Source organism: Phycodurus eques, chromosome 1, assembly GCF_024500275.1.
Source record: "Phycodurus eques isolate BA_2022a chromosome 1, UOR_Pequ_1.1, whole genome shotgun sequence".
Lineage (NCBI taxonomy): Eukaryota > Metazoa > Chordata > Actinopteri > Syngnathiformes > Syngnathidae > Phycodurus > Phycodurus eques.
In genome coordinates this window covers 7,263,179-7,276,978 of record NC_084525.1, presented here as the reverse complement: position 1 = coordinate 7,276,978, position 13,800 = coordinate 7,263,179, and the positions used below count along the sequence as shown (strand labels likewise).

Genomic DNA, 13,800 nt, shown 5'->3' with positions numbered 1-13,800 from the left:
ATTATGTATGTTAGAACTAATATGGTTTATAATTATAGTATAACTATAGTAAGTGTGACTTTCAGAAATGCACAAGAAAGCAGATAATAACCCACAATAATAGGGCCAACTTGCATTCCTGCTGCTTTTGATGACATCTAAATGTGGGCTTTATTGTTCTCCGAATAACTGCGGAGCCCAGTATGAAAGCAATGTTTGTTTGCAATTTGCATGTGACAATCCTCAAGTCCCATGACTCCCTGGCAACAAGCCCATTACTTGAAAATACCTCGACTATTATCTCCTTTTTCCTCATTCATCTGAGACATAAAACCTTGTATTGGTAGAAGTAAAAGAATCTAAACATTTTATTTTGCATATAGCTGCACGCATAGCCTCACTACATGGGAGATATCAAGTGCACAGAAGAAGCTTGCATTTATGTGGAGGCTTTCAGGCATCCACGCGCTCCCTAATTTGAGCTGGTATCACAATTTTAAACATAGATTGTTCATAATTTCAAGGTACTGTAGCTGTGAACACCAAACGCATCACTGGAAAGAAACCACCGACCCAAGCAAGGCTGACGCGACTGCCTGTCAGAACGAGCATGCACTTGTCATACTTCAGAGCAGCCAGTGGAGATCAGTGCCATGCACCACACTGCACAGTGAGGGGAGTCAGCTCAGTGACGACAAGATTGTCTCCATGCTCGCGTACGGCCAAAAGCTTCAATGGAAGCTCATGGTAAGAGTGGGTTGCTGGGGGGTTTCTGCCAATATCAGTTACACTTTGCTGTCATTGTATGAGGGAGGGGGCACTGGACTAAGGACTGTCCGTTTGAGCAGAACATTGTGCCACTCCTATTGGGGCAATGGTCCACGAGATCCAGGAAAAAAACTTTTATTTCAAAAAACGTACAATTATTTCATTGAGAAGAGCAATTCAATAGACTATTTTATAATATTTTTAAAAATACTTCAGTAGAAGCTATTGACTAACTAACTGAAACTTGTGTTAATTGGGGTTACGCCGCCATATGTACCCCAAAAGGTTTTGGCAATTTTCAATTTCCTTCAAAAATGTTAATTTAAAAAGTCAAAATTACAAAATTAATTCAGCAAAACCTGTGGATGAGGAGGACAACTCAAATGGATGTCATAAAAAAAAAAGTTCTACAGAGAAGATACCAAGAGATGTAAGGGTATGTTTACTAGTGGTGCAATCGGAGATCGCTTGAGCTTTTGCCACCCACTCACAATGAGTCCTGTTTCTGCCTACAACAGTTGGATCATAGGGTCTAAGTGTGTGGAAGACACAGCAAACGCTATGCTGACTTCTGTACCGATACAGTAAAATCTTTGGTAGAGGCAGTTTGATGGTATGGGACGGCATCTCCCTCACTGGAAAGATGAGGTTTGCCATTCAATCAACATTTACATCAATGCAGAGAGATATTGAGATGGGATTCTGCAACGAGGAGCAATCTCATATATCCACACTCTGGGACCAATTTCTCTCCTCCAAGATGACAACGCTCGCTGTATGGGGGTTATTTCCTGAGTGCTACTGCCTATTGTCCCAATCCTTGTTCTGCTATCTGGGCAGAAGCCATATTTCCAGGAGAGTAATCATTCTAAGTATAAAAACATCACTGATTGTAAACAAAATATATTTGCCTCAAAGTGTTACTTAACAGTCATTGACGTTTAGTGGTCCAATCCCCCGACTTCTGTGCAGGCAGTGTGGGTTCAGTTCCCACTCAGTGACGGTCGGAATGTGAGTTTTAATGGTTGTCTGTCTCTGTATGTGTTTTATGATTGACTGGCGACCAGTCCAGGGTATAAAGCCTTTCAACCGAAGTCAGCTGGGATAGGCTCCAGCTCCCCACAACCTTGAACAGCATAAGTGTGAGATTATAAAAGTATATATGTTGGCACTCAAAAGTGATGACGTACTGTATACTTTGTAACATTTATGGAAACCAAAGGAAAATGTAGCATTTTTAATATAATGGCATTGTGTTCGTAAGAGCATTTTGACCCAATATTTCTTTCACTTACTGACATCTCGATGCACTTCTAGATCCAGCCCACTTTTTGTGACATCATTCATTCTTGGCAAGGAAGCACTCTCAAGCACAAAAGCGCCCCTTCACATGCCAACACTAACATTGTCAGATGCATTCATATATTCAACTTGTATTTCTAGGGACTAAATAGACTGGGCGGCACAGTGGGCGACTGGTTAGAGCGCCTGCCTCACAGTTGTGAGGACCGGGGTTCAAATCCCGGCCCCGCCTGTGTGGAGTTTGCATGTTCTCCCCGTGTCTGCGTGGGTTTTCTCCGGTAGGCTAATTGACGACTCTAAATTGCCCGTAGGTGTGAATGTGTGTGCGAATGGTTGTTTGTTTGTATGTCCCCTGCGCTTGCCTGGCGACCAGTTCAGGGTGTACCCTGCCTCTCGCCTGAAAATAGCTGGGATAGGCTCCAGCACTCCTACGACACTTGTGGGGATAAGTGGCTCAGAAAATGGATGGATGGATAAATAGACTGTCCTACCTTTAAGTACTTGGGTTGCTCCTTTCTCTTTTCTATTAGTTGCCGTGGAAACTGAAAACACCCCTTTCTTCTCATCCTCAGCGTCACAAGCATCTCCTCCAGGTAAGGGAGCATGTCAGGATAAGAGATCAAGGTCGACAAGGCTTGCCCGACAACTGCTACACCAGGCTCGAGATAATAAATCCATTGTGAAATGCAAAAAAAATATAACGTCATTGCCGCTGTGATGCCACAGTACAACTAAACACCACTGGAGAAGACATAATTTGAACCAAGACAAGCATGCCCTCAATCTGACTACATCTCATTTTAAAGACTTTTTCCCCCCTTTTTTGGTTGATTTTCAGTGGAGCAAAGTGTTTCTTACTGACCTTGGATCTTAACTGTGACTGGCACCATGCAGCATTTACTCAATGCACCATTGTTTGGAATAAAGACACCCCATTGTGGACACAGCCTGTCAGCTTTGAGACCTATGGGTGAGATTTAACCCCAGAAATTCAGTAATTGGATGGTTTCCCAGACAATGATCAACTATTACATCATTTGTCAGGATTAGACTGATTTATAGTAAGGTTGATGAAAATTTGCACTCTACAGAGATGTGAAAATACAATTCAACATGAAAATGTATAACTGTTTATCCTACATGTGAACAATAGTGTGGATATATACTCTGTATATATATATGTATATACATATACTATATATATATATATTCATCCATTTTCTGAGCCGCTTATCCTCACAAGGGTTGCGGGAGTACTGGAGCCTATCCCAGCTATCATTGGGCAGGAGGCGGGGTACACCCTGAACCGGTTGCCAGCCAATTGCAGGGCACACAGTGTGTGTGTGTGTGTATATATATATATATATATGTGTGTGTGTATATATATATATATATATATATATATATATATATATATATATATATATATATATATATATATACACACACACACACACACACATACATACAGTGGCTGAAATAAGTATTTAACACGTCACCATTGAAGGTTATATAGAGTTTCAGGGTGTGACAAGTCTGGGGGTGATCAAGAGAGTTTATTGCAGGGGACATAACATGTAAATCAGATAAGGGTGTGGGAGTGTGTTGCAAGAAGGCTTCCAGCAGGGTGCATGTGGAGGCCACAAAGAACACATGCCGGAGAAGACAATGGCTGCGGGGAGTCACTGTAAACATGAGATGAAAGACTGTGGAGACGGCGTCTGGAGCCAGCGGCAAATGGTCATCATTCTGCAGAGCAATGATGACATCAGATGGGACCATGGATCAATCAGACGACAGCGATTCCATACTTCCTCTTTCAAACATTGTATAAGTCGGGGGCAAGAACAGATAGCTTTGTTCAGTCTGCGCTGTCTCTGCTGAGGCGAGGATAAGCGTAGCTGCTGACCCAGAGCTCTGTAAAATGTATGGACTCCTCTGTCAGGAATAAATTGGTTGACTTTTAACACGTTATAATTGTAGTTCTTCCACGAAAACAAACACGCATGGAACCTCGAGAGTAATAGGTGATTATAAAATTCAGGTTCCTTCACCATCTTTCTCACTAAATATATTTCCAAAGGGGCTATTGACATAAAACAATTTGCCAGATGTTCGAAGAAAGTAGTACAAATAAGCTCTGAAATTAAGCTGTGTGTAATAATGTGAAATGACACAGTATTGTACATGGCAACTGGTATTTATTCAATACTTTGTACGAAAGACAGCTTCAAGATGCCTCCTGTAAGGAGAAACTAGTCACATGCATTCATCTGGTGTGATTGTGGCCCATTCCTCCACACAAGCAATCTTCAAATCAGTAAGGTTTTCTTGGCCTTTTTTTACAGAGCTTGAGTTTCAGTTCTTTCCATAGATTTTTGATTGGATTCAAGTCAGGTGATTGGCTGGGCCATTCTTGCAGCTTTATTTTGTTTCTTTGAAACCAATTGAGAGTTTCCTTGGCAGGATTTCTTTGAATCATTATCCTGCTGACATGTCCACCCTCGTTTCATGTTCATCATCCTCATAGATGGCAGCAGATTTTTGTCAAAAATGTTTTGGTACATTTGCCCATTCATCCTGCCTTCAATAATGTGAAGTTTATCAGTACCATTTGCTGAAAAGCAGCCCCACACCATCATGTTCCCACCTCCGAACGTCACTGTTGGTACGGTGTTTTTAGGGTGATGTGCAGTGCCATTTCTTCTCCAAACGTGGTGTGCATTATGGCATCCAAAGAGTTCAATTTTGCTCTCATCAGACTAGACAATATTCTCCCAGTATTTAACTGGATTGTCCAAATGTTGTTCAGCAAACTTTAAACCAGCTTTGTCATGCATTTTTTTCCAGCAATGGGGTCTTGCCTGGTGAGTGTGCATACAGGCCATGGCGGCGAAGTACATTTCTCACTATTTTCCTTGTGACAACAGTACCTGCTAATTCTAAGTCTTTATGAAGCTCTCCACAGGTGGTCCTTGGCTCTTGGACAACTCTTCTGATTATTAAATATATAAATAAATATTAAATATTAGTGTAGTTGAAGCCACATTAAATCAACAACTTAGTGCAGACTTGACATGACAAATACAGTAAGTACATAAACATGTAAACAAGCACACCATTCACAGTACACTGCCGATTGTAGTCCACGAAGGCAACTGTGTGTGTGTGCGTGCCTTTGTGCATGCGTGTACCGAAACGTGAAAGTGAGTGACACACACACACCATTGCTGCCACCACAGACATTTTGATGGGAAGAGCGAGAAAAAAATGTTTCTTACTACGTGACGTCAGCCGTGCAGCGCGGCAAATCAGCTCGCAGACAAAGTTGAGAGTTCTCACTTTTTATTGTAAATATGATTTAAGCTAAGTATTGTATTATAAGTATAAGTCCTTCAGTGAGTGAGTCCTTACCCTCCGTGACCAATTTATGACTGCGCACTCCGGTATGAATAATTAACCCACAATGCATAGCACGTTTAACACGCCAGTAAAACTGTATTCTTCATGTGTAAATAAAAAAAGTAACAACAATCAAATACATTTTCCGCAGGAAAAAAAAAAAAATAGTGTGGCGACAGTAAAATTGTGCATTTTCTTTGCACTTTTATGGTACTGCATCATGACTGTCCATTGTGTAATAAACAATCACTTCCCAATCGCATCCTACTATTCATTGGAAAAAGGAGCGGTCTTGGTTAAATGTGCTTTGTTCGAATCACCATTTACAAATTAATGTTTGGTGAGAGACTTTAATGATGCAAAAGTAACTATTGTTGGTTTGAAGAAGTAACTGTAGTCTAATAACTTTACCGGGAAAAGTAATGCGTTACTGCGCTCGTTACTCAAAATGGCAAATTTTTGGAGTAACGCGTTACTTTGTACTTTACTTTTGTTACTTTGTAACGCATTACCGGCATCACTGGTGAGGAGCACCTGATTCAAGGCAAATTTATGGTATGATTGGCTTTCCACTTAACGTATTATGGCCCCAACCGTGCTCACTGGAACATTCAGAAGCTTAGATATGCACCTGTAACCAATGCCACTGATATGTTTTGCAACAATTAGTTTGCGATAGTTTTGAGACAGCTTTCTGCTCTTACCCCTCATGAGATGTGTCTTGACTCACACCTTGGCAATGAGACCTTTTTGTAGGCCATAAATTAGGACTGAACAAGATGATATTCATTTCCACTGACAAGGGGCTGGATTGCTGTTTGATTATTGATGGATTTTAGGTGTTGTCTTGGCTTTCCATGCCTTTTTCCACCTCCCTTTCTTCATGTCTTCAATACTTTTTCCCCTGTGTCATTTCACATTATTACGCACAACTTAATTTTTTTATCTTATTTCTTCTAATTTCTTGGTATGTATGGATTACTTGGGTTGTTCCCAACATCAAGCGAAAATTACATGTCAATAGCACCTTTGGAAATATATTTAGTGAGAAAGATGGTGACGTGTTAAATACTTCAGCCATATATATATATATATATATATATATTTAGCTCATATCTCGTAAAACCGTAAGTCTGGTCACTTGAATCTCAAGGCACCACTGGATAAACATTTTTAGGGGGCGACAATTACTCAGTTTTTGTATGCCCCGCGAATGGCAAGGCTTTACTGAATAAATAAGAGTAAAATAATTTAGAAACAGTTCTCATTATGTATTTTAACCCTGCTTTTAGACATGTTGTATGCAGTATAGCCTCAAAAATGAGCATTATATATGTACGATTAAATAAATAATAAGAATTATCCCCACAAAAGACAGACTATGCAGGGCTATTTTTCTTAATTCCAGCAGTTCTATCTAGACCCATTGGTGCTTCATCTCCCAGGCCCTTCCACAGATCCAGTCCTTGGTTTTGCTAAGAGCCGAACGCTCTGCCCCGAGTACTAAACAGAGTCGAGCCAGTTTGAGGCGGTTTCGTTCCAGGTAAACCCGCGTGTCTGTCTCCAGCTGGTCCAGAGCCCCCGGGCGGCTCTCGTCGAGGGACACCTCAGCACTCAGCATGGGGTTGAAGCGGAAGTAGACATCGGGGGGGAGCAGGTCATCCAAAAGTGTGTGGACCCCTTCGGTGTCGGTGGCACTACTGATCAGGTTGCTTATTTTGGCTCTCAGGCTTGTGGAGTTGGCAGGGCCTCTCTTAGCATTGTCATAGCGACCGGTGCCAAGGGACAGCACGCACTGGAATGCGTGGTTGGGCCACAAGAGTCTGCTTTCATGCACAGCTAAGGCGCAGGGGTTGTTCATGATAATCCCTCCGTCCTACAATAAAAAGTATCTCGTCAACTCTACATACAGTTGTCTTCAAAATAACAGCAGTCAAATATGACTAACCAATTACTGTTTTTGGTAGAAATTATATTACTACATGGCAAATGATCTACTAGTAGGTGTTGGAGAGTCATAGAAAACCAACGGAGCCAACATTCATGATATGCATGCTCCTTTTGTGATTGAAAAATAAACTGAACAGGCCGTGTTGAAAGTAACAGCAGTGTGGACTTCAGTTAGTGAGGTAATTCATTCTGAGGAAAAAAAAGAAAGAAAAAGCACCTGAAGCCAGTATGTATGGTGCATCCATTGCTTTCTGAAAATGGGTGCTTCTACACATTACTCAGAAGAACAGCATACTTTAACTGAGACATTGATGGGAAAGGGGGAATTAGAAATGTATAAGAGTGTAATTCATACAATAAATATAGTTAAGTTTGTAAAGACAAATGCAAACACTGCTGCTTTTTAACAATATTCATTTTTTTTGTCATTTTCTCTTAAAAATATAGAGTTTACTAGATTAAACAAAATTTGTGATGCATCAGAAGGGCATCCAAATGTAAAATTTGTATTGTACATTTATACATACATGCATATATGCACAGTGTTGGGGAGTAACTAATTACATGTAAGGAGGTTATGTATTTTAATTACAAAATGTATGTAATTGTAATCCATTATATTACTGGGAGAAAATGTGAAATTAAATTACAGCGGCTCTGACTTTTTTCGTATCACTTCCTCCTTCTAAAGCCGACACTTGTGATTGGCTCTCTGGTCATGTGCCATTTTGCATATAGTTACACAGTAACTATATGCATTTGAACATATAAAAGAACATTGGCTTTGGAGCAGTTTCATCTTTAGAATTTTGGACTAAATACTGTATATATAAAATGCAAGAAACACTTTTTTTAATTAAGTATTGACGTTAGCATGTTTTGTTATTGGTATTATTTGTGTAAAGAATAAAGTACGTGGTTAATTCCAAAATGATCTATGGTTTTAATCCACCTTTTTTTTTTTTTTAGAGGAAACATCCAAGGGTCCCGTTGATGCATTAATTCAAAATTAAGAAAAGTAGTAAAATGTAATTAGTTATATTACTTGGAGGAACTAATTAAAATAGTTAACCTACTATTACATTTCCAACAGTGTAACTTTGCAAATATATACATTTGTTACTGCTCTAGAAATAAGACTGAGTTGAGTCATGTAAAATATGTGCCTTGGTTCAATAAAGTTTGGGAAACAGTGCAAACAACTTCTGTAATTCTTCCAACCTGGTGGATGTCGCTTTGTAACGGGAATTCCTGGAAGTATCCCGGAGCGGCCGAAGACGCTCGCACCGCCTGCCACATGGGGTAGCTGGAGCCACCTGCGTAGCGGCTCAGAGATCCCGGTTTGTGGTTGTAATTGCAGAAGATGAAGGCCTTTGGACTGTTGCCCCAATTGACCACAGCGCTGACAGCTGAAACCTGATCACATACAGTACAATAAATCCAAGCAGCTAAATTGAAGCAGTACGTATTTTGTTTTTGTAAGTGTTTCCACCTTGGGACTTGACTCATTTCTGGCTGTTTTGATGAGCACTCGATCACCAAGCTTCTCTCTTTATACAATAAAAATGTGACATTTTATTTCACATTACACCTTGCATCTACAGTCATCCAGAGTCCATTGTTCTTGTACAAAGCACCTTAGTATGGTTTCCCATGTCTCTGTGTTATAGTAAGAGTGACTCCAACCCATTTTCACTGTGCCAACCAAGCGGTTTTGTCGGAAAACTTCAGAACCAAAACGCCGATACATGTCCGCACACTCTTCCAGGGAAAAATGGGCCAAGCCGAGCATGAAGGCTAACACAGCCCCTGCAGTTAAAATATTGTGACATTTGGGATTTAGATGGATTTATTGTCAGAAACATCATAGTTTCATGGCTTGGTCACCTGTGCTGACGCCACAAATGTAGTCAAACAGCTGATGAATCTTTTTTCCTGTCTGTGCTTCCAGCAGCTTGAGCACCTGCAGGGGCACCAGGCCTCTGGAACACAAACAATAGAAAGCGGTTTGACATTCCGGCCCTACACAATGTCGCGCACTTACTGCAAAGATTCAGTAAAATAAAATTTAATATGGCATGTGGGAGTGCTATATGGAGTATTAATAATAATAAAACAATGTGTACGTCAACAGAATACAATGATTTGCAAATCATGCTCAACCTATATTTAATTGAATACACTACAAAGACAAGATATTTAATGTTCAAACTGATAAACTTGATTGTTTTTAGAAAATAATCCTTAACTTAGAATTTTATGGCTGCAACGCGTTCCAAAAAAGCTGGGACAGGGTCATGGTTACGACTGTGTTACTGTCATATACTGCCCTGCAGTTCCATTATTGGAGCCGGGAGGGCGCTTTGTGTCCTCTCTCTCCCCCCCCCTCCCCTCTCTGTTTTCAGCACCTCTCTGTCTTCAATCAGCCTCATCACCACCGGTGTATATAAGCCTGCCTGTTCCCAGAAATCCTCGCCTAAGTATTGCAGCCTCTCCTAGCGGTACCACAGCCCACCTTATGTCAAGTAAGCTGTAATGTTCCTCGCTTCCCTTGTAAACTCTTGTGTCTCCTCGTTCCCAGTGCTCCTGACCCACGTCATTCCTGCCACCAAGCCAGCCGTCTCTTCTGTCCACTGCCTGCCAACACATCCAGGACCACCTCCATAAACTTTCCTCAATAAACTGTTCATCATTTTACATCTGCCTCCGCCTGCTCTTGGGTCCAGCTACTCCCCACATGTGACAGTTACATCACCTTTTCTTTTAACAACATTGAATAAACGTTTGGGGACTGAGGACACTAATTGTTGAAGCTTTGTAGGTGGAATTATTTCCCATTCTTGCTTGATGTACAGCTTCAGCTGTTCAACAGTCTGGGGTCTCCGTTGTCATATTTTACGCTTCATAATGCGCCACACATTTTCAATGAGTGACAGGTCTGGACTGCAGGCAGGCCAGTCTAGTACTGAACTTTGCGTCCATAACAGTCCGGATGGTTCTTTTCCTCTTTGGCCCGGAGGACAGGACGTCCACAATTTACAAATACAATTTGAAATGTGTACTCGTTGGACCACAGAACACTTTTCCACTTTGCATCAGTCCATCTTAGATGAGCTCGGGTAAGTGTTTTTACTTAGAAAAGGTTTAGAGGTGACAGGTGAAGCCTGTCTCAGGTTTTCAAATTCTAAGTTAATGATTATTTGCTAAAAACAATAAGTTTACCAGTTTGAACTGTCTTGTCTTTGTAGTGTATTCAATTAAATATAGGTTGAACATGATTTGCAAATCATTGTATTCTGTTTCCGACTGGTTAGAGTGTCTGCCTCACAGTTCTGAGGACCGGGGTTCAATCCCCGGCCCCGCCTGTGTGGAGTTTGCATGTTCTCCCCTTGCCTGCATGGGTTTTCTCCGGGCACTCAGGTTTCCTCCCACATCCCAAAAACATGCATGGTAGGTTGATTGAAAACTCTAAATTGCCCGTAGGTGTGAATGTGAGTGTGAATGATTGTTTGTTTATGTGTGCGCTGCGATTGGCTGGCAACCCGTTCAGGGTGTACCCCGCCTCCTGCCCGATGATGGCTGGGATAGGCTCGAGCACTCCCACGACCCCTGTGAGGATAAGCGGCTCAGAAAATGGATGGGTGGGTGTATTTTGTTTTTATTTATGTTTGACACAACGTCCAAACTTCATGGTAATTGGGGTTGTACGATGAGAGTTGCATTACAAACAGATGTTATTTATATTGCCACTGTTATGAGAGCTATCATTTTAAAAATGTGTATTATACTGTAATGGGCTCCTCCATGAGCTATCATGGTTTGTGTAGTTTGTGTGTCACAGTGATCCTAGGAGACCAGAAACCGAGTGTTACTTTGTTATTGCAGTTCTGTGCTGGTCATATTGGAAACCTTGGGTTGAAATTGCCGAGGTGGTTAAAAAATTCCTTTGTGGCATGGCCCCGGGACTGGATGACTTCCATCCGGTCCCGGGGTTAGGGTTAGAGTTAGGGTGTTCCTTAACGCAGGGGTGTCAAACTCAACTGCACAGAGGACCAAACCTCAAAGCACACTTTAGGTCATGCACCAAACAGGAGAAACATTTCCGAACAGACTAAAACTATCCATCCATCCATTTTCTGAGCCGCTTCTCCTCACTAGGTTCACGGGCCAGACTAAAACAATTGTTTTTTCTTTTTTAATGTGAATCCAAACAGACAGGGCACAATACTATGCCAAAATCAATTCACTTAAAATAACTTTGAATATGTTGCTCTATGTAAAAATATTTGCCAAAATTATGGAAATCAAAATATGAACACCCTGAAAAGACACCTGTAACAATGTAAAGGAAAAATATTGCTTTTCAGTATAGGTCAGACTAATTATAAATCAAAATATTTCTTTGCTCTTATGCTTGAACGGCATACTCGGCATGTATTTTTTTGAGTAGTGGAAAACCATAAGATTGTATTGTGTCTGGTGTGACTCTTACCTTGTACCTCCGCCATCAATGGAGAGGACCTTGATACCACGACCTTTGACTGGGTCAACATAGCCGATGAGAGCCAGGGCTTCTCTTATGGCCGTCTGGAGGGCTTGGTTGTCTCTATGGACTCGCCGCTGTCTCAGCAATGTTACGGCCATTTTCTCCTACAGATTTAAGTGAATTATGACAGAAAAGATTTGTATTACCTTTGGCATAAACACAAAAAGCCAGCTTCATTATTTTAAGGATTTGGTGTCCACTAGGCTTTTAATTGATTTTCTTCATGTTTTTAACAAAACAATGAACCAAAAAAAGATTATGGGAACTATGAAATACTTCATGTTTTTTATGTACTTAAACTATGTGTTCACACATTTTAACATAGTCCAGTGCTGTTGCATGGTATCGCAAAATCAATGCTTGCAAATGTCAATAAATGTATTACTTCTTAGTTGTTAATTGATGTCTCAATATACAGTATTTTGGTTTGTTTTACCTGCTATCGTAAGGAAGGAATAGAAGGAATGGAAAGAGATGTTCTTTCCCTGCACTGCACTCCTGGCTTTCTGGTTTGAGGACTTTTTTTTTTTTTTTTTGGACTTAAAACTGCAGACCAGTGGTTGGCATTGTAAGGTATGACATAAGTGCCCACTGTGGTGACTGATGGCAACTTTGACATCATCAATAATGCATATAGACAAAACAAACTTTTGAAAAGCTGTCCAATGTAGTCAAAAGAGTACACATGCAGTTTGAAGTCAACTCCAAACCTCCATAAAAACACTTACCCGTGACTCCATATTCTTACTTATTCAGCTAGCGTGGCTAGCTAACATTAGCTAATGTCTGCATTTACAGATACAATTGCATAATAGCGTGACATACCCATGACTAGTCCATCCATCCATCCATCCATTTTCTGTACCGCTTATCCTTGCTATATTATTTTAAAACTACACACTCGTCGTGGGAGCAGCGAGGTGGCTCGCTCGTGAGCAGAGATATGGAGGTGACTCCACACCGCACGTGCATCCGTCTCACGATAGTGAATCAGAGATCACTATGCATGAAAGGGTATGTATTTTTTTTTTCCCCCTTCCAACAAACCTGCCACATCAAAGCTTTACGTGAAGGATGATGTCGCAGGTGTTCATTCAGCATCTCCACACAGGTAGTCAGAATTTCTGCAGATGAAGCCTGTCTCAGGTTTTCAATCAACCCATGTGTCAGTTCCTCAGCTTGCTTGTGGCTCAAAAACAACTGACAACATGCAACACAAAATATAGGCTTTTGGATGTTGGCAATAAATGCAAACCAAAGGACCATTTTAGCTTTTCTGATGGACATCCTATTTTCTTCCCACCTCTAAGAACTTACCTTTTCACCGAAGCCTCCTTCTGGTGATGTTACTGCATGTTTTGGCTTTCTGTTCTGGGGCAAGGGCACCCGGTTGAGAAATGCTCTGAGCAGGTCAGGGATGACTCTTGTGGGGTGATGAAAGCAGTCCATGAAGGAGATTGCCTTCTGTCTGTCTGCGGCAGGAAAGTCAATCTCGTTCTTCAGATTCCTACTAGTGTCATGTAATGTGCTCGTGGCCTTAAAATATTGATTAATGTGACTTGACATCTGAAAATAGTTCTCACCAAAGTGGGTTGTATTGTGGCCGCTATGGAAAAGGCCAGTTTCAGGGCTGATGCGGTCTTGACTGTGTCGTGTTGTGCCGACTTGGACGTGTGAGGGAGATCGTGCGAGGGATTCTGGTCGAGTGTGACGGCTGGCATCATCAATAACCTTGGCGCCAAAGTACGTATTAATGTGTTTTGCAAAATGACGATAGCCCTCCTCCCAGCTTTTACTATAATTGGGTTCCACGGTTGCCTTGTCAGCACTTGATTTTAATTGAGATATTTCAA

At 41.2% G+C, this 13,800-nt stretch overlaps 1 protein-coding gene across 1 annotated transcript; it reads right to left on the bottom strand.

Annotated features, from left to right (window-relative positions):
* Positions 1 to 6,737: 6,737 nt before the first annotated feature.
* Positions 6,738 to 13,668, bottom strand: LOC133407588 (calcium-independent phospholipase A2-gamma-like). Its single transcript, XM_061685640.1, has 8 exons — positions 13,531 to 13,668; positions 13,265 to 13,483; positions 11,894 to 12,051; positions 9,289 to 9,383; positions 9,039 to 9,210; positions 8,894 to 8,951; positions 8,623 to 8,817; positions 6,738 to 7,327 (listed from the first exon to the last, which is right to left on the bottom strand). The coding sequence occupies exons 1-8, from the start codon at positions 13,666 to 13,668 to the stop codon at positions 6,869 to 6,871; spliced, it is 1,494 nt and encodes a 497-aa protein (XP_061541624.1). The 3' UTR covers positions 6,738 to 6,868.
* Positions 13,669 to 13,800: the final 132 nt, after the last annotated feature.

Excerpts from the sequence above, each read along its gene's own strand:
- LOC133407588 (XM_061685640.1), bottom strand. The coding sequence starts at position 13,668 with ATGCCAGCCGTCACACTCGACCAGAATCCCTCGCACGATCTCCCTCAC. Across the intron at positions 12,052-13,264 it reads AAGGAGGCTTCGGTGAAAAG|GAGAAAATGGCCGTAACATT; the intron begins GTAAGTTCTTAG and ends TTAAATCTGTAG. Across the intron at positions 9,211-9,288 it reads CATTTGTGGCGTCAGCACAG|GGGCTGTGTTAGCCTTCATG; the intron begins GTGACCAAGCCA and ends TTTTAACTGCAG.